The 19,626-nt window shown below is 34.6% G+C and overlaps 1 protein-coding gene and 1 long non-coding RNA gene across 2 annotated transcripts; both read right to left on the reverse strand.

Moving 5' to 3' along the window:
* Positions 1–13,103: 13,103 nt before the first annotated feature.
* LOC147543877 (uncharacterized) lies at positions 13,104–14,913 on the reverse strand. The gene is made up of 2 exons (XR_015239593.1): positions 14,712–14,913; positions 13,104–13,584 (listed from the first exon to the last, which is right to left on the reverse strand). It is a non-coding gene; the product is annotated as an uncharacterized LOC147543877 (long non-coding RNA).
* Positions 14,914–18,073: 3,160 nt separating this feature from the next.
* LOC147543878 (uncharacterized) lies at positions 18,074–18,706 on the reverse strand. Its single transcript, XM_086635531.1, has one exon. It carries the CDS (start codon positions 18,704–18,706, stop codon positions 18,074–18,076), a length of 633 nt encoding a protein of 210 aa, XP_086491657.1.
* Positions 18,707–19,626: the final 920 nt, after the last annotated feature.

Below are 19,626 nucleotides of genomic sequence, written 5' to 3' on the forward strand. Positions count from 1 at the left end.
GTTAGAGTTACTAACATCATTAATGGATTAGTTGATGATTGACTGTGTGGCTTTTTGAGTCGTATAATGTTCAAGTCGTTCGACTAAGTGTTGCTTTAGCATAACTCCATATGCGTGTGGAACAGGGCTTTGCTTGTCTAGTGGATCAAGGCTTTGCGTGCCTGGCAGAATAAGGTTTTTGGCCTAACAAGCAGGGCTTTGTGGTCTGCAAATTGAGCATGGGTTTTAGCCTGAAAATCAAGAATTTGTGGTCTTCACAACACGACTTTGTGGCTTGAAGAGCACACCTTTTTGGTTCGAGGAACAGGGTTTTAGCTTGACAGATCCTGGCTTTGTAGCCTGCAAAGTAGGATTTTTAGCCTGAAGAATAAGCCTTTGTCCTGACGGATAAGGGTTTTTCATGCCCGACAAAGAATAACTTTTAAAGTCTGGCGAAGAAGGGTTTTTACACGCCTAACGAAACAGGGGTTTTAATACCTAGCGGAGCAAGACTTTATACATCAATCTCAAAGCACATCAAGTGTTTCATAAGTATCATTTCTTTAAAATGTTTAATTCATACCTTTTTATCAAGGCTATATCATTCAATTCAGTTTACGAAGTAAATTTAAAAGATACTTCCACCTTATAGGGTCTCTCTAGTCGCGAAGGCTTTCTTCAATTGCCCATCATTCCAAGGTCGGGGAAAATTGTGGCTATCACATCCTCTAAGATGTATGTTTCAAGGAACACAATCTTTACCGTTGAATGGTCCTTCACACTTGGAAAATAGTTTGGCTATCGAAGGTTCACAAACCTTGACTTTGTCTAGATGATGCATCTACTTTGAATGTCCTCTCATTCATGTTGCATTTATGCTGTATGGATACCATATCTTGGTGAGCGGAATTTCTTAGCCTTACCCATTCTCAGACCTCTTCTACTAGGTCCAGATTTTCTTTGATCAGTTTCCCATTTATCTCGGGGTTGAAGTATTTCATTTGATAACTTGGCCTGCCTACTTCCACTGGCGGAACAAACTTCATTTATAAGGAATCTCCCTTAATTTCTAGGATTGTTTTTAAGCCCTAAGGACACTGAGAAGTTTATCTTCCCTATTATTTTCTTTCTCTCAGACTTGGTTATCAAGTAATGAGCAATAGTTTTGTTGGTAACTCTACTTGTCTGTTAGCCATGTGATGAGCCACGCAGGCATATTGGGCCTTTACCTGGTAATCTTCCAAGAAGTTTTATACTTATCCATTGTCGAACTGAGTTCCACGATCCATTAGAATAATTCATGGGACCCAAATCTGGTGAATAGTTTCTTTTAGATGAACAACAAATGAGTTTGGGGGATTCTCTTCGACAGAGCGAGCTACTACCTCTGTGCAATTAGTGAAGTAATCAGCTCCCAATACAAAGAATACTGAGAAAAAGGGCATGGACTCTGACTATGGGGATCTACCCATTATTAGTTACATGATCAATGACAAGATAAGAGGGTTTCGACGGTATATTTATCACCATTAGGTTCATCCAAGAAAGCTAGGTCTCCTAGTTATGAAAACCAAACGGTTTCTTAGTTGGTAAAGGGTGTGGTTACGATCTTAGTGAATGCAGAGATTAATACAAACACCACAACATATGTCTGATTTCTTAGCGGTTTGAAGATCTGATTCCATGACTTAATGTAAGATCTAATTTAGTGCAGTTTTGTGTACATTTAATGGGAGAACAACCACGCGTTCTGTGAACGCCGGGTGAAAACTACTATTGCAAATGATTTTGGAAGACCAATATATCGTTTTTGTGATTTTATCTGACAGATGGTTTTCGACTTTGAAGATGTATGGTTCTCTTAGAGTTCATTGTCTTTTGTACAATACTTAAACTTCTTTGTCTCTATATCTGGATTTACTTATGTTTTAGTTGCAAGATTTGCGAACTCAGTTTGTAAGATTTCAAAATCCAATTTGCAAGCTTTGTAATCCCAATTTGAAGGTAAAAAATTTAATATTATTATTTGGTTCGATTATGGATGAAAAGTTGGTGTGTTTGATTGTGGATGAGACTTCGATTTATTTTCATTGTTCATTAACATTAGGTCACGAAGAAGATGAAACTTTGTCATATTTAAAGAAGATGAAACTTTCAGTAACATGTTACACATTTTCAAGCCGAGATATTTGCAAACTAGATTTGCAGAAATCCAAATGGATTTAGCAATCTGCAAATAAAAATTTCCAAGATTAGCATGTCGAGTTAGCAAATCAGCACTAGATTTGCATTTTTCAAAACGAGTTTGCGAGATTTGCAAATTGAGCTTGCAAAAAAAAACACCATGTTTTCAAGATTTGTTTAAGAAAAGTGTACTAAAAGCGAATCTTATTAGAAAGATAATGAAAAATCCTTTCTAGATATATAAGTTTTATCGAAATCCGACATGTAATGAAAAAGTTATATATCTAAAAAAAAAAATTAGTTACACAAAGGCCAATTTAATCTTTGTAAACATTTTGACCTGAATAATAATTATGAATGTTTGTTATGTTTTTATCTATTTTTAATATGATTATGAATCAAATTTCTAAAACTCCAACTTGAAATCTCCATGATATATTATCGTTTTACCAGAATAATATTTGCATCAATAATTCTTTGACAATTTGATATTTTTTAAAAATTAAAAATGAAAAAGAATTTTTGCAGTTTAATACAATCATTATAAACATCTTGTCCAAATTATTTAATTAAAATGCTAAAGATATAGGGAAAGAAAAATGCTATAATAGGTTTTACTGGTATTGCGGGCGACCTTTAATATTTTTTTCTCAGATCTATCTCTCACCATATCTAACCACTACCATTTATTTCTCCTCCCTTTCTTCTTCCCCTTTTCTCTCTCTCTTCATCACTCACTCTCTCCCTTCCTCCATCTTTCACTAACTATTTCGGTGAAGAAGGTTCCCCTCATTAAACGCCGACCGGGTTTGGGAGATTGTTCTCCCCAAACAAGTGTGAACGTGTTTTAAGGAGAAATCACCCAAAGTAAGTCGTCGCGTTCTGGAGAAAGAGACCCGCCCATTCCTCGGAACAAATAGAGAAAGAGAGAGAGTGTGTGAGGGAGGAGAAAAATATGAGAGATGGGAAAGGAGTGATGGAGGTTATAGTGGCAGAATCGGTGATTTTAGATGGGGTTAGGGGGGGGGGGTGTTTGATGAGGAAGAAGATGAAGTTTTGTTGGCCTGAAAAAATCCACAAACCCCATCATTTATCTTTTAAACTTTGTATCTCGAAACTTTTTTCCTGTTTCACCAAAATTGTACGACCTAGATTTATTGAAAACTTATCCAGAACTACAAATGCTTGAGATGTTTCATTTATTTTAACAAAAAATGTTCCATTGAGAAAAACCATCTTCTTATTGTTCCAAGCAAACTAATATTTTACTATGCCTCATATTAAAAATTGCATCTTGCATGTAGATTCTCAAATTTATTCTACTTAACAAATACGGGTGGAATCAGGATAAGTTGAGGCACCATTTAATATATTTGACCCAGACAAGCTGTTCCGAGTAGTAAAATCTTAAAAAATTAGGATTTGTTAGTGTGGTCGAACCAAGTGGATATAGAAAATATTTAAACAAACCTCACAGCTCTTTCTGCTTCAAACCAAATTCAAGTTTGCAATTCAGTTGAAAATGATCGTTTAAGATAACAACAATAGTTCAAAGAAATACCCAAAATATATTAAAAAATAAAAACAACACCATAGTATTTGTGTACGTTATATGTCAACAATCCTTGGATGCGGTGGTTATCGAATTTGCTTTTACCTTTTATATTTCAGTTTCGCAACACGAATACTTATATTACTTCTAAAAAAGATATATTTATACATTTATTTAGTTAGTCATATTTAAGATGTCTTTTAGAAAGTTCCAAAATGATACGTACCTATGTAATATACGAGAGCTAAAGCATGAAACCTATAATAACTTGTTTTCTCTTTATTTTAGCTTTGACATAGTTTAATATATAATATGAGATATGTCCATAAACGAGGATTCAATGGATGATTGCTTTTCGTCCAGAGCAACATGGTGCCACCAATATGTTAAATATATGTCACAGATAAAAACTTATATATATTATGATAGATTTGATTAATATGACATAACTGACTATTATATGGAATGATTATCTTTCTAATAATATAAAATTTTGGTTGTAACATGGGATTATCCTTCTACTTATGTCTTCCTCAAGGGGAGAATCTAATTTCAAGCTGCTCAAACAGATCGCAGAAAGTACAACCATATCAGAAAATTGTCATGGACGCCAAACTTAGGGGTAGGAATTTTGCTTGTCAGCCCGACCCCGCCCACATCCACCAGAGCCCAACAAAGACCATATACGTTTGTTGCTCGTCTTGGGCACAACACGCTAAATTTAAGTTAGTGGTAGCCAACGAGTTGTGTCGACCCGAAAACAGACCAACACGACCCGTTTATAAGGCAACACGACACGACACATAATGACTCGTGCCCCTGCCGACCCGTCACGGGTCAAACACATTGTGACAGGTCTGAGATTTTAAGCTCCCAAGCTCGTCAACCAAGACATGTTAGGAACAACAACACGGTCCTCCACACTCCATGTCGTTCCTGACCCGCCACGACCATGCCAGCACGTTAGAAACAAGTTATTTTACTTTATAAAATATTACTACCACTTTGTTGAAAGTAATCATTAATTGCTACAAATAAAAAAACAAAGTAAAACTTAAATTGATAATATAGTTCCACATCTAAAAGTTAAAGAAAAAGTGAAAAGTTATAAAAGATTACAACTTATTTTCCAACAAATAACCAAGAAAGGAACAGACATATTAGACAACAACAACGAATAGGCTTATGTTTAGAGCGCAAACAAAGGAACCCTTTATCGAAAGTTTAACTATGCAGTGGTATCTTGTTGGGCTGAAATCTTTACATTCACGTATTAATATATGGTAACACAAAATTTAACAATCTGAATTTCAACTTCGTCCGTCATCTTCAAATGATCCAACTTCGCCACGTTATCATCTTTTTGGTGGTATCATCTTCATGGCATCATTTTACTATGATGTTTTAACTAAATAGGTCAAAATAATTGAAAATAAGTGAAAAAACACTAAGCTTTTCATAATTATTATTCAGGTCAAAGAACATACAAAGACTAAAATATCTTTTTGTCATTTGTGTAACTAATTCTTTTATTTATTTTTCTTTAAATTTCAAATCTATATAAGTCTTTTCTTGAGAAGTCAGATTTTTATGAAATTTATATATGTAGAAAGGATTTTTCATTAGCTTTATAACAAGATCCGCTTTCAGTATTTTTTCCCAAAAAAAAACTTGAAAAACGAAATTTTTTCTCTGTCTTTCTACAATCTGGGTTTGCCATTATTGCAAACTGGATTTGCAAATTGTAAATTGCAAACTAGATTTACAAGCTTCACAGAACGTAATCTCGGGTTCAAATTTTGCAAACTCAATTTGCGAATCTATAACAAAAAAACTAAAGTTTTTTCTTCAAATCTGAAAAATTTCATCTTAATCATCATCAAATAAATTAGGGTTTCAGATGTGCGTATAATCATCAACATCAAATTCGTCGTCAACATTAAATTCATTATCATCAGCATCATCAAAATTAGAGTTTCAGTTTTAAGAGATATAAAGAGAAGAAGAACACAGATTTGTGCAGATTCATCACCATCACAAGAACAGTAGTAAGTGTTACTACAAGAAGTTGAACCTGATTCAAGAAGAAGAAACAACCAAAGAAGAAAAAAGAAGATCCATAATAAAAATTCTATAACAATAAAGAAGAAGAATCTGAGATTCCAAGATGATAAAATGGAGGATTTTCTATGAAAATGATAATAACGAGTCCTAATTAATAGAACATATCTGATCTTCTACCTTCGTTTTCTTCTCCTTTTACTCGTTAATGATTCAGTTACAAAGCTTGATGCTTAGAAGTTTGATGGGTCATGAAAATGTCCTATCTGAGTCTTTTAATTTAGTCGAGTTAGTTCGTTTCGGGTCTTTATTACAATAAAATGGTTTGTTTTCTTGATTAAGTGTCTTTTGCAGAGTTAGGTATGAAAAACGGTTAGAAACGGATACAAAGGGTATTTTGGTCATTTGGAGCCAAGGACATTCTAGTAATTTGGCCGAGGTCAGTTCGTGGTTGAAAAGTAGAGCCCAAGACGAACCCATAGGAGAAAACGGAAGTCATTTCGGAGTTTGGACGAGGGAATTATCTAAAGTCAAAGTCAGGTCAACATTTGGTCAGCATTCGGTACAACGTCGGGCTAGATTCTGGCCCGCGGTATGCCTAAAGACACGTGTCGAGATCGAAAGGTCGTCTTATCCGATTCCCGTGTTTCCGCTAAGCAGCGAAATGGACCTTATAGGCCTGATCTTGTGGCGCTGCAACTAGTTTCGGTAGTCCCTTGCTCACGTTTTAATCTCAACTGCAACCTTCCGCGTAATCAAGATCTAACGGCTGCCGAGATTCAGCTCCATTTCTTATGATCCCGTGCACCCGAAGCTGCTTAGTTTCCATGCTCTCGACCACGTGGCCCTCGCATAACACCGTCCAGATCCCTACGCTCTCCATCTGATGGCTGCCGTTGCTGCCGCATCTTTCACCACATAACCGAGAAGCACCATAGCATCTAAAATTCAACCAGCAACCCCTAGCCGCCACTACACTTGTGTATTTTTAGGGTTTTATATTTTAAACCTCTAAAATTCCAAAACTAACCCTCATTTTCCCACTTTTTACGATCTAACCCAACAAAAACCCTAACCCCATCTATAATTAAATGAGGGGTTGGGCAAAAGGCCCAAAATCAGCCCAACAATATGTATCAGGCCCACTACAGATAAAGAATGAAGGGCAGGTCCAAAAAAGTCAGGCTAGGGGTGGAATTTCCGAAACACCCTTCTTCTTTTTGAAATTTACGAAACGACCATCGAAAAATTCCCGGGAAACTCGAAAATTTCTGACAAATAATCTGACACGCCTCCCATCAGACTGTGTACTTTCCATAAATTCACAAAATTGCCACCGAAAAATTCCTGGGAAATGCGAATTTTTTTTGAAAAATAGTCTGACGCACCTGACATTAAACCTTGTACTTTTCACAAATTTACAGAATTGCCATTACAAAATTTACCAACTTGCCATTTTCGTTCTTTTTTCCAGATTTATTTCTTATTTCTTTTTTATTATTTCCCACAAATATTTCTCTCTCCAATCTCAACAAATTTCGTTTTTTTTTTCCAGATTTATTTCTGATCTCTTTCCAATCTCAACAAATTTCTTCATTTTTGGTAGTATTTCATTGATTTGTATAAAGAAATTTTCTTGTGTACCGGGAACTATTTAGTGTACTGGTCATTTTTTAGATATGTACTACACATTTTTATACTGGGAATTTTCTTGTGTATCGGGAATTGTTCTGTGTACAAGCCATTTGGTTATGTACTAGAAATTTTTGTAGTGGGAATTTTCTTGTGTACCGGGAATTGTTCTGTGTACACGCCATTTGGTTATGTACTAGACATTTTTGTAGTGGGGAATTTTCTTGTGCACCGGGAATTGTTCTATGTACTGGCCATTTGGTTTAGTACTGGACACTTTTGAACTGAGAATTTTCTCCTGTACCGGAAATGGTTCTGTGCACTGGACATTTGGTTATGTACTTTGATGTTTTTAGAGATGAAGAAGATAAAATGTGAAATAAATAAGAGTGATGAAGAAGAAAAATAAGAACATAAAACTTTTAGAGAGAGAAAGACAGAAAACTTTAATGTTTTTAGAGATTGAAAGAGATGAAGAAGATAAAATGTGAAACAAAATAAGAATGATGAACACCCAAAAATGAGAACATAAAACTTTTAGAGAGAGTAAGAACAGAAAATTGATGTTTTTAGAGATTGAAAGAGATGAAGAAAATAAAATGTGAAACAAAAAAGAATGATGAACATCCAAAAATAAGAAAATAAAACTTTTAGAGAGAGAAAGAAAAGAAAATTTATGTTTTTAGAGATTGAAAGAGATGAAGAAGATAAAATGTGAAAAACAAAATAAGAATGATGAAGAAGATTTTTGGATGTATAAATAAGAAGAAAGAAGGAGTTGAAACAAAATATAATGGGAGGGATCCAAAAAAATTGGCTGAAATTTCGTCAAAAAATGGCGCCATTTTTGAATTTTCAGAAAATCTGAATGTTTCTCTGACATAACGTCATGTACGGGGAATTAATTGCTTCGCTGTCGTCCGTCAGATTGTCAGAAAACACAGAACTTTCCCGTGGAGGGGTAAAAGAGGGATAAATAAAATAAAAACCAGAAAACTGTGAGCTGTCCTGACAATTTGGACTGGGTTCTAATTTTTTTTTTGGGCTGGGGGTAATGCTTATTTACCCTCCATTTTTTGGGCCTCTCACTCAAAAATCCTAATTAAATCTCTTTTTCCTCCATTAAGCTCTAGACTTAAAATCCCTCCCAAAAGGCTTCCTTCTCTAAATTTCTAAGCCACTTCTCCTTCTATCTTCTAATCCTAATCCATTTCTTCTACTACTTTCTCTAGCCACCTTCATCTATTCTCTACAATTTCTTTCTACTTCTAATTTCTCCATAACTTCTTCTCTAAAATCTCTTCTTCTTCTATCTCTCTTCTAAATTTCTCTTCTTTCATCTCCTAAAAAAGCTATTATTTGGAGTTTTGGGTAATATTCTTGGAAACATTTGGAGCTAATATTGGACATCAACATAGAGGCACAAGGAGCTATGGATCTAAATCACATTTGGTGATTTCTTTTCATTATCTTTTGTAATTCCATTTACTTTAGAATTTCAATAAATATTACTTTAGATTTCATGAGTAGCTAATCTTGTATCTAGAGTTGTAGAGAAAACCCATACTTGGGCTTATTTTGAGATATGTTATTAATTAACAAATCCTTCTATTGAGCTTCAATGCCTATTAATTGTCATTTTATATAGATTTTATAGTCTTTTCATTGTTCATGCTTCATAGTGAGATATTTCATGCTTTTGTTAAGTTATTAGATGGGGTATGCTTATTAGAAGATGAATGATTGTTAAGGAATATAGCATTTATATGATAATCAATTAAAATTACTTGATTTTGAAATGTGTTATTAAAAATTATCTTCTGAAATCTAAATAGTTTATTATGTTAGATTTTGAGTTATATATGAAAAAAAGGAATTTGTTGATTGAATGCATGTTTTAGATAGTAAATTTATGTGGTGGAATCTAAAACCCTAAATTTCTTCCCATCTTGATTTCATTCTTCTTTAGTCTATTATCCTTTTCTTTTTAAATTAGTTTTCAAAAATCAACCAAAATTAATAAATGGGGTGTTAATTTAAGATTTAGATGAAATTACATATCCCTTGGAACGATTTCCCGACTTACAAACTTACTATAACTTGATCCCGTACACTTGCGGGAATAAACCTAGTTTAGCCTATCAAAGTGTGATCTTCGACGTATTGATTCTGGTTTCATTTAATCTTGCTGAAGAAGAAGAAGAACATTCGTAGAAGAAGAAGAAAAAGAAAAAGAAGAAGCCCTTATCCAGAAAGTTTCTATATTGTTTAGAGAGTGTGAGTTTTAGTGGATAAAGTTGGGTTATTTCCCTAATAGCCCCCAACTTTGTGATCGGTTTCCTGCCTAGCCCCCTACTTTATAAAAAAAAAAAATACTCAGATGGCCATTTTTTTAGATTTTGTTATAATACCGTTAACTAGTCATCACTTCTCTCTCATCCAACTCATCGCCTCTCTCTGCCACCTCATCTTCTCGCCACATCATCTTCTCGCCACTTCATCATCTCGCCACTTCATCATCTTCACCGGTGAAGGTCGCCGGCCGGCCGGCCAATTTTTCGATCGGCGACCTTCAAACATTAAAAAAAGTAAAAATTAAAAACTCTCCTCTCTAAATTTTTTTTATTTTATTTTCTCTCTAAATACTCCGGCGAAGGGGTTTCCCTTCGGGGGAGCTAGATCTATTCGAGAACAGACCTTGCGAGGTCTGTTCCCGAACAGATGTTGGTCTGTTCGTTGAACAAACCAAGCAGACCTTGCAAGGTCTGTTCCCGAACAGATCACAGATCTAGCTCCGGCAAAGGGAAACCCCTTCGCCGGAGTATTTAGAGAGAGAGAGAAAAAATAATAAAAAAAAAGAAATATTTTTTTAGAGAGAGAGAGAAAAAAAGAATTGTTTTTTTAGAGAGAGACGGAAGAGTTTTGAATTTTTTTTAATGTTTGAAGGTCGCCGACCGAAAAATTAGTCGGCAGGCAACCTTCAACGGTGAAGATGGCGAAGTGGTGAGAAGATGAGGTGGCAGAGAGAGGCGATGAGTTGGACGAGAGAGAAGTGATGACTAGTTAACGGTGTTATAACGAAATCTGAAAAAGGGGGTCATCTGGGTATTTTTAATAAAGTAGGGGGCTAGGCAGGAAACAAGTCACAAAGTTAGGGGCTATTAGGGAAATAACTAGATAAAGTTATTTTGGGTGGAAAAATATGACCTAAATACTAATTATCAATATTATTTTATATTTTACTTGTTATTACATGGGAAATTTGGCCAAACCTTCCTAAAAAATTGGGACTTTGGTTAAAAAAGATCTATCAATTTTTTATAGGCTTCAGCTCCCTATGGCATTTTTGTAAATTGTTTAGGCTAATATAGGGAATAGACTAAACTAACCTTATTGCAAAAATTAGAAACTTTCTCTTTCTCTATCCCGTCTTTCTCTCTCTAACCAGATAAAACCCCTCTTTCTCGATCATGTCTCTTGTTCAACAATCGACGACAACAATCGAAGCAACCAAGGCAACAAAGATCAAAAAGTTTAACTTATTTAGGGTTTTCATCTTACCTAACAATTTCAGGTTTATTAGTTGTTTATGGTCTAAAGTAGCCTAATTGTAGATGATTTGAGGTTGTTACAAATCTGATTTTCTACTACATGATTTAGAAATTACACTTCAAATGTTTTATAATGTGCTTTATGTCAATCATATGGGTCGCTCTCTTGATCTAATTAGGGTTTAAGGTCAATCCCATTGTCATGATATGGATATGAATCAATTTCATATTATGAGTACTGCATTTGAGTGTTTTTTCCTTCTTTAGTTTCACTTTGAGAGGTAATTTCAGCCGAAAATTTCATATGGGTGGAACCAAGTTTCTATTTTGTTTAGGTCTATTTTGTTTATGTCTCGTAAAATGTATGGTTTGTCTCTGTTTCAACAATACTTATCTCTATTTTAGTACTATAACTTGTTATTGGTATGGAATTGTGCGATTTTATCGTTTTTCCTCTAAAGACCAATGAATAGGAAACCACTTATATCCACGTTTGAAGCCTGCGATCGATGTAAACTATTATGCTTGTAGTAAAAATTTAGGGAAATCACATCTTTCTTTGGTTTGTTTCTGTTTCAGCAATACTTATCTCTAACATTTTTTTCTTAATTAAGCATTTTGCATCATTGTTATGAGCTAAATAAGTAGTGTGGTGTATACTTTTTTCTTATCTCTACCCATGTGTTTGAATTTATTCACATCTTGCTCACTATCTGTTTGTAGAAATGCCCCACTCAATTATTTTTTTTAGTTACATGCTCAAAGTCCTGGTTCGCAATAGTTTGCAAATTGGTTTGCAATGGTTTGCAAACTGATTTGCAAACTGGTTTGCAAAGTCATTGCGTCGCATTTTAAGTAAAAACTAAATAAATTGTTTATTATGTACTTAATGCAGCTTAATGATGAGTTCCAACAAACTAATCACGAAGAAGAAGAGAGAGACGAGGGAGATTAAAAAGATGGTGCAAATGAAGATATTAGAGGAGGAAATGAATAGGATGAACATGATGTAAGCAAAGAAATATTTGTTGTTGTGAAGGAGATAAATGAGGGACTAGAAAAGAAAAAAAGCAAACGAGGAAAACAAAGATGAGGGAGAAACTGAAAGTGACGCCGAAATGAAGGAAGGGAATGGAAAAGGGAAAGTGAAAATACGAGGCCTTAACGAGGAAGAACAAAGAGATGAAAATGTGCTTGTGAATATTTTGATGAATCTTTAATAGTTTTTTAATTTTATTATATTGAGTATATATTTGATTACTTATTTGGTCTTATGAATTTAAGTTACAGTGGTTTGCAAACTGATTTGCAACGGATTTGCAAATTGATTTGTATTGGTTTGCAAACAGATTTGCATTGGTTTGCAAACTGATTTGCAGTGTTTGCAATAGTTTGCAAACGGATTTGCAGTGAAAATTGATTTGCAAACTGATTTGCTGTGTTTGCAAATTGATTTGCAATAGTTTGCAAACTGATTTGCAAACGGATTTGCAGTGAAAATTGATTTGCAATAGTTTGCAAACTGATTTGCAGTAATTCGTAAACTGATTTGCAAACGAATTTGCAAATTGATTTGTAGTGGTTTGCAAACTGATTTTCAGTGGTTTGCATTCTGGTTTGCAGTGGTTTGAAAGCTGATTTGCAGTGGTTTGCAAACTGATTTGCAGTGGTTTGCAAACTGATTTGCAGTGTTTGCAAACTGATTTGCAAATGGATTTGCAATGAAAATTGATTTGCAGTGGTTTGCAAACTGATTTGCAGTGGTTTGCAAACTGATTTGCAGTAGTTTGCAAACTGATCTGCAAATTGATTTGTCGTGGTTTGCAAACTGGTTTGCAGTGGTTTGTAAATTAATTTGAAGTGGTTTGCAAATAGATTTTATTTCGTATCAAAGGCGACACCTTAAAATGAAGTTTCAGATACTTGGTTGGTTAAGTGGTTGATAGTGTTAACATAAACTCCAAAACCGTGGAGGTCCCAGATTCAATTCCCATAAGAGGTGGAATAAGTTTGTCAGGCTTTAGGCCTATTTCTTGTTGTTGGGCTTTAGGCCTCTTTCATTATTAGTTTAACTTTATCATCGTGCTTATCACATCGTGATAATGCATCAATGCCTTGTAACGACAAACGTAGATCGTAGTCGATTTCTCAAAAAATGAAGTTATTTGAACTGGTTCACCTTGAGACAACCTGTTCTTTTACAAATTTCAAGACATCTACCTACAGAGTTGCTCCAAAAAAAACCAAGAATCGGGAAGTTCAATAACAACAAGGTAATGGTGGTGCTGACTTTTGCCGTCAAAAGCACCGCCTATCTGTCGAAGTGGTCAAGGAAGCTCAAGCTTTGGGAATTGGTACTCAGTAAAGAACTCGGTCACCTCTCTTAACTCTGGTTAGATAATAATCCAGTCCAGTGTTTTAAGCAACTTCTTGATTGACATCTGAAATTTTGGATAAGAAATTGTTAGGCTCAACAACTCTGCTGCATTGGCTCGAAAGGAAGGCAGTTGTTTCTTTGTCGGACGTGTATATGTCAAAATTCTAACTAGCTTCTTCGTTGCTTGGGTTGATATCCTCAGTGTGACACGACTGCCGTCTTTGAGAAACCATAAGCAAAGAAGATTGCTGAAATCAAAATAGTCAAATTAAAATTGGGTTAATTAAATCTGTGATTTATCAAACTTCTACCTACACTTCTGTTAATATATGCACATATTTTTGTCCGACCATGAGTTTGAGATTTCTAACGTTTATTGGATCTTGGGGCCGATGGAATGAATACACTTTTTTGTATATCTTACTCCCAGGACACATGAAGATCAGTTTATGCGTATTAAAAAGTTAAGATCGGTATGTAAAACTCTGTAAGCAGAAGTGGCAAAACAATGATATGTAACCAATAACCAAATCACTCAATATACTAAAATATAACGAACTATGTCGCGAAATACGAACCTTTATTCCTGCAACGATAGTCCCATTAAGGGGATGAGCAACACAAATAGAAGCCCCTTCGGACAAGGGAATAAACTTTTTTTGCATTTGTGATCACATAAAAACATATCATTCAACATATTAGAGTCAGGGTAATTACGAGCAGTGCCGAGTTGAGATAATCTATCAGATGAACTATCATCTGATTTATTAGTCTGATTGTTTAGGGTAACCCATATGGATTAGTGAATTCTGTTATTGCATACAAACATAAAACATCAATCATTAACAAGTTAACTAATTACTTTCAAACTCTACAAATTGAATGTCAACAAAAAACAATTCAAATTAGTACAAAAGAACTACTAATAGCAAAACTTATCAGCTAAAACAGATTAAAAAATGACATTTTCTCCTAACCCATTAACTCCAAACCCCTGAATTTAAAGTTGAATAATGGAAGTAGAAACAAGAGAAACAAAAATCATACTAGAAGAAACCAAGCTTATGAAATCATCAGAGCCGGAACTAGAACATGCAAGAACATTATCGGAAATCCCTAATTTACTTTGACCCAATACAATTCTAACCGGAGGAAGTGTCTGATTAATCGGAGACTGAATTAATTGTACATTATTTTCGAATAAACTATCATGAATTGCTCATAATTATCATTCATAACTCATAATCTATTGGTCAATCTCAAAAACCTTTTGAAACACTAGCATATATTAATCTTATAGAACAGAAATTAAAGAAAAATTACCCACAAAATCATGAATAACTCATAATTAGCAAATTATGAAGTCAGATTATACCTTGAAATAGTTTCAGATTCTCCTTCCATTGAAAGTATCTAAAGCTTTTGAAACCCTAGCAAATTATGAAAGGGGATTACAACTTTCTATCTCTAGAATTCTTCACCAAAAACTAACTCAAAACCCTAAAAACTAAAGAGATTCAATCTCAAAAACCTAAAATAGATTGATAATCATACATCCACGAAATCAAACTTCCACCCACGCTAGCGAAATCGACCAAATCTCGTGCTCGTTTAGTTTTTTTAGTCATTTTGTACTTACTCCGAGTTATGCTTACAAACTGGTCGTTTTGTCATTTTTCCTTAGATAAAGGGTATTTCTGACCTTGAAATTGTGGGTGTCTTCAGAATTGTCCTTAAAGAACATTGTACAAAGTTATTTGGGTCCTTGCCTTTTAAAAACATAAGATGTCTTTTAAACAAAATAAAACCGGAAATTGGGCTAACATTTTGGTAATTTCTAGGCAATAGAAAAAAAATCTAATTTTTTTTATTATTAGGTAAAATTTTGGTCGCGGCTTTGGGGAATAAAGAAAATTCTCCGGGGAATAAATTCTCGAGGGAATCCAGATTATTTTGAAAATTCTCCGGGGAATAAATTTTTATGGGAACACACAATACATTTTTTTGGGGGTTCTCCTCTATCTCATCACCTCTCTCTACCACCTCATCGCCATCTCATCATCTTCTCCTACGAAGGTCACCGGCGACCTTCAAACATAAAAAAAAAAAAAAAAAATTAAATTAAATTAAATTTTTTTTCTCTCTCTCTCTCCATTTTTTTTCTCTCTCCTCTCCATTTTTTTTTCTTTTCCTCTCTCTCTCTAGAGATCTCTCTCTAGATCTCTAGAGAGAGAGTAGATCACGAACAGACCTGGTCTGTTCGTGTAGATGGAGATCTACTCTCTCTAGATCTGTTCTAGAGAGAGAGAAAGAGGAAAGGAAAACAAAAAAAAAAAAATCGGAGAGAAAAAAAATTAAATGAAACTTTTTTTTTTTTTTTTATGTTTGAAGGTCGCCGGCCGGAAAATTATCCGGCCGGCGACCTTCGCCGGAGAAGATGATGAGATGGCGATGAGGTGGTAGAGAGAGGTGATGAGATGGAGGAGAACGCCCAAAAATTAGAAGTCCCTTAGTAATAAAAAAACATAAAAGTCAATCTTGTTTGACTAGTTTTAAGAAAAGTCTTTATTCCCCGGAGAATTTTCTTTATTCCCCAAAGCCGCGGCCAAAATTTTTGACCCAAATAACTATTTAATTTTTGGGCTTATGGTAAAAAATCCACACTTAAACACAGATTTAATCCTCTCTAATCCTAAAATAGGTTTATAAACCAAAATATTAACATAAATGGATATCTAATCCATTTGTATCCATCTCTAGGGAAAACACAAATCCCTAGAATTTATATTAAATCATAATCCCTAATCTAACCTTCTATATAAATAAAAACTGATTTTCCTTCAAAATCCTCAAATATCCCTTTTCCATTTTTATCTCTCACTTTCTCTCTCTAATCACGATCATATTAACATAAACTTTATCTTCATTCTTCTCCAAAACGGAAATCATTAATGTCCTCTCTCTAACATCGAATCCTCTTTTCAACCTCCATTATTGAGTCTCGAAATCTGCTTCATCTTCATTAGACCAGCTGAAAACTCCATTATTTATTTCGATTTCCATCATCAAAGATTCAGGTTCGTACCTTTATTAAGATCTACAGTTACTTATAAGGTTAAAATAAGAAGTTTAATCTTTTACTTTAATGTTTTTCACTATCATCTTTAAAGATATTTATGATTTTCATTATAATCGATTTCATCTCTGTATCATCTTTTCAAATATTCATCATTATTCATGATTTTTTTCTCTCTAAGATCTTCATAACCGACTTATGATGTTAATGTTAAATCTTTCTTTACTAATTCATTATCTTCGATTATGTTATGTTTGTATCCATGTATTATTTTATTCTTCATTAGATTTAGGTTACAGATCTTGATGTTTAGAACATTTCTTGATATCAGATCCGGTAACGATATCATTTCTGATCCACAGAAGATTCCGTATGTTTTTTTTGTAACAGAATGTAAACGATGTGTAATTGATACGAAATTATGTGTACTTTATTGAACATGACACATTTTACCAGAGAACATTTCGTACAATGTTATTGTAACAGAATGTAAACAATGTGTATTGTTTAAACAATGATATGTACTTTATTGTGCTTTACACATTTGAACCAGTGAAGATCCCGTACAATTTTTTTGTAATAGAAGGTAAACAGTGTGTAATGTTCCAAAAATTATATGTAATTTATTACACTTTACATATATTTTCTTACATAACAGTAGCCTTGTTATTCAAACTAAAGTTCTGTTGTCTCCAATACATGATGAATTTTATAAAACATTATACATAATTTACTGTATTATACATGCCGTTTCTAGTAAATTATATGTTTAATTGACTAATGTATATGTTTTTCTTTTTGTAGTTTTGCTATTACTGGTGAAATTTCCTACAAAATCATCCAACCTAAGTAAGACTATGAAACTAAAATCTGATGGTTGGAATACAATATTTACTGAAGTTGGTCAGTTGTTTCGATTTCCATCAGAGAAGATTCCGTTTGTTTATCAAAAATGATTTAAAGCGTGTAAATGTTGTTTGTTGAATGATTCAGATAGTTGAGAAGATACTGCAGTGTACCTGTGTAAAAAACATGAAGTTTTTTTTTTTGAATTGTAAAAAAAAACATGAAGTTCTGGTATAAATAATGTGAAATATTGTATAAATTACATTGTATACATGACAAATGATGGTTTCCTCGTAATAAGTAACACATAATTTACGATCTTGTTTCATAATTTCTATTTGATGTGTGGTTATGTATGAGTACAAACGAAAACAAATGCTGCTGTAATGTTCATAAATTGTACATAGTTTATGAACATGTCATAATTTGTAAGAGATGTTTGGTTATGTATAAGTAAAAACGAAAATAAAATGAGAGAAAGTGATATATACGTTATGTATATTAACCCCCAAATCACGCTAAATTGATCCCAGAAAAATATACTATTTCAAAATCTGAAAGTTAAGTGAGAGAACGTGATATATACGTTTTTTATATTAACCCCAAAATCACGCTAAATTGATTCAAAAAAATATGGTGGCCAATACGTGGACAACCGTTTTTCTTATATAGACAACTATCTTATGTGGACAACCAAAATAATTAATTTTTTTATATGGACACCAGTTTCTAAGGGGACAACTCTCAGTTATTTTCACTCAAGTCCTCTTAGAATTTTTTTTTTGTTGAAAGAAAAACACCAAAACAAAGGACAATTACAACTTCAGATCCCACTTCATTTTCTCCATCGACTGCCACGTTCGACTGACCCTATGTTTCCTACCCCACTTCGCCAAGGCGTCTGCCAGAATATTAGTTTTTCTCGGGCCGAAGTGAAATTGTATTTGCTCGAATTTGGTACGGCGGGCGCGGATATGTTCCATGTGATGTAGAGACTGCCAGTTGATGACCTTGTTATTATCTTGAATATGAGTAATCAAGTTGTTATTATCACTTTCAATAATGATGTGAGTGAGATTAAGCTCCTCAGCCCATAGAACTGCTTTCAGGATAGCCAAACATTCGCATTCCTCCGCTGTCTGTCCCCTGATGGATTCAGCCTTAGCAATAACAAAGTCTCCATTCGCATCATGAATGATGCAACCGATGCCTGCAGGGTCTGTGTACTTGCTAAATGAAGCATCAACATTAATTTTGAGGAAGGGTTGTGGTGGTGGCAGCCACTTCGGCGGAATTGTGTTGCTTTTAGGTTTCCGATCATCGTGGAAGCTTGTAGCATAGCATTGAATCTTCCGAATAACCTGCCTAAGCATAATGTCTTTCTTGCCAAAGCACATCTCACATCTTGCTTTCCAGATAAACCACAGAATTTTGGCGAGGCTCGCCATGATTGAATCATCCAGCGACGATCAATTCAAAATCCACTCTAGCACCGAAACAATGCCATCAGTTCTGATGTTGTAATGAAACCAAATGGCCCTCGCAAAATTGCAATGTAGTAGTACATGGGTTATAGTTTCCCGGTCCTCGCAGAACGCGCAGCTATAACTGTTGCCGATATATTTACCTATTTTGTCTTTAACAGGGAGACTGTTGGTGCAGCACTTCCAGAGAAAGAGTTTAATTCTAGGTATCGTTCTAATGTTCCAGATAAACGACCATTCAACAGTTTCGGGATCCCGAATGCCATTGCTCAAATACCTGTACATAGATTTAATAGTGAAGTTACCCGAATTTGTAAGAGTCCATACCATTTCATCTTCTGCCGACGGATGGAGGTTTATGCTAAGGATATCCCTGCAAATCTCATCATTAAAGTATGTCAGAAGCAGTTCCGCCTTCCAAGAATTGTTAAAAATCAATTGGTCCACCGTGTTGAAGGGACAGTTATTTTGGTTGGGTAGAGGCGGGATATGATTTGGGATCCAGAAGTCCTCCCAGATACTTATTTTTGTGCCTTTGTTAACATCCCAAAAGATAAGATTAGATGTTTTGCCGATAGGTTCCGCCAGCGATTTCCAGACCCAAGAATGATTTTGTCTAGGTGGAGGGGGTTTAACCGTTTTTGGGAAATATTTGGCTTTTAGAAGTTGAGCCCAGGGCGCATTAGGGAATTTGAGAAGACGCCACCCCAGTTTACAAAGAAAAGCTTCGTTGTCAAGAAGAGGGTTTCGAAGACCTAGACCTCCGAATTTACGAGGACGACAAATGGCTGCCCAGTTGATAGTATGAATGGATTTTGTTTTTCCCCACCAGAATGACCGTTGAATGGTCTCTATGTGATTGCTAATGCCCTTTGGAATGGCAA

The sequence above is a fragment of the Eschscholzia californica genome, unplaced genomic scaffold, assembly GCF_041429995.1.
Source record: "Eschscholzia californica isolate CP2 unplaced genomic scaffold, dmEscCali1.0.p SCAF_4, whole genome shotgun sequence".
Lineage (NCBI taxonomy): Eukaryota > Viridiplantae > Streptophyta > Magnoliopsida > Ranunculales > Papaveraceae > Eschscholzia > Eschscholzia californica.

What these genes read in the sequence shown, in the direction of transcription:
- LOC147543878 (XM_086635531.1), bottom strand. Translation starts at nt 18,706, where the DNA reads ATGGCGAGCCTCGCCAAAATTCTGTGGTTTATCTGGAAAGCAAGATGT.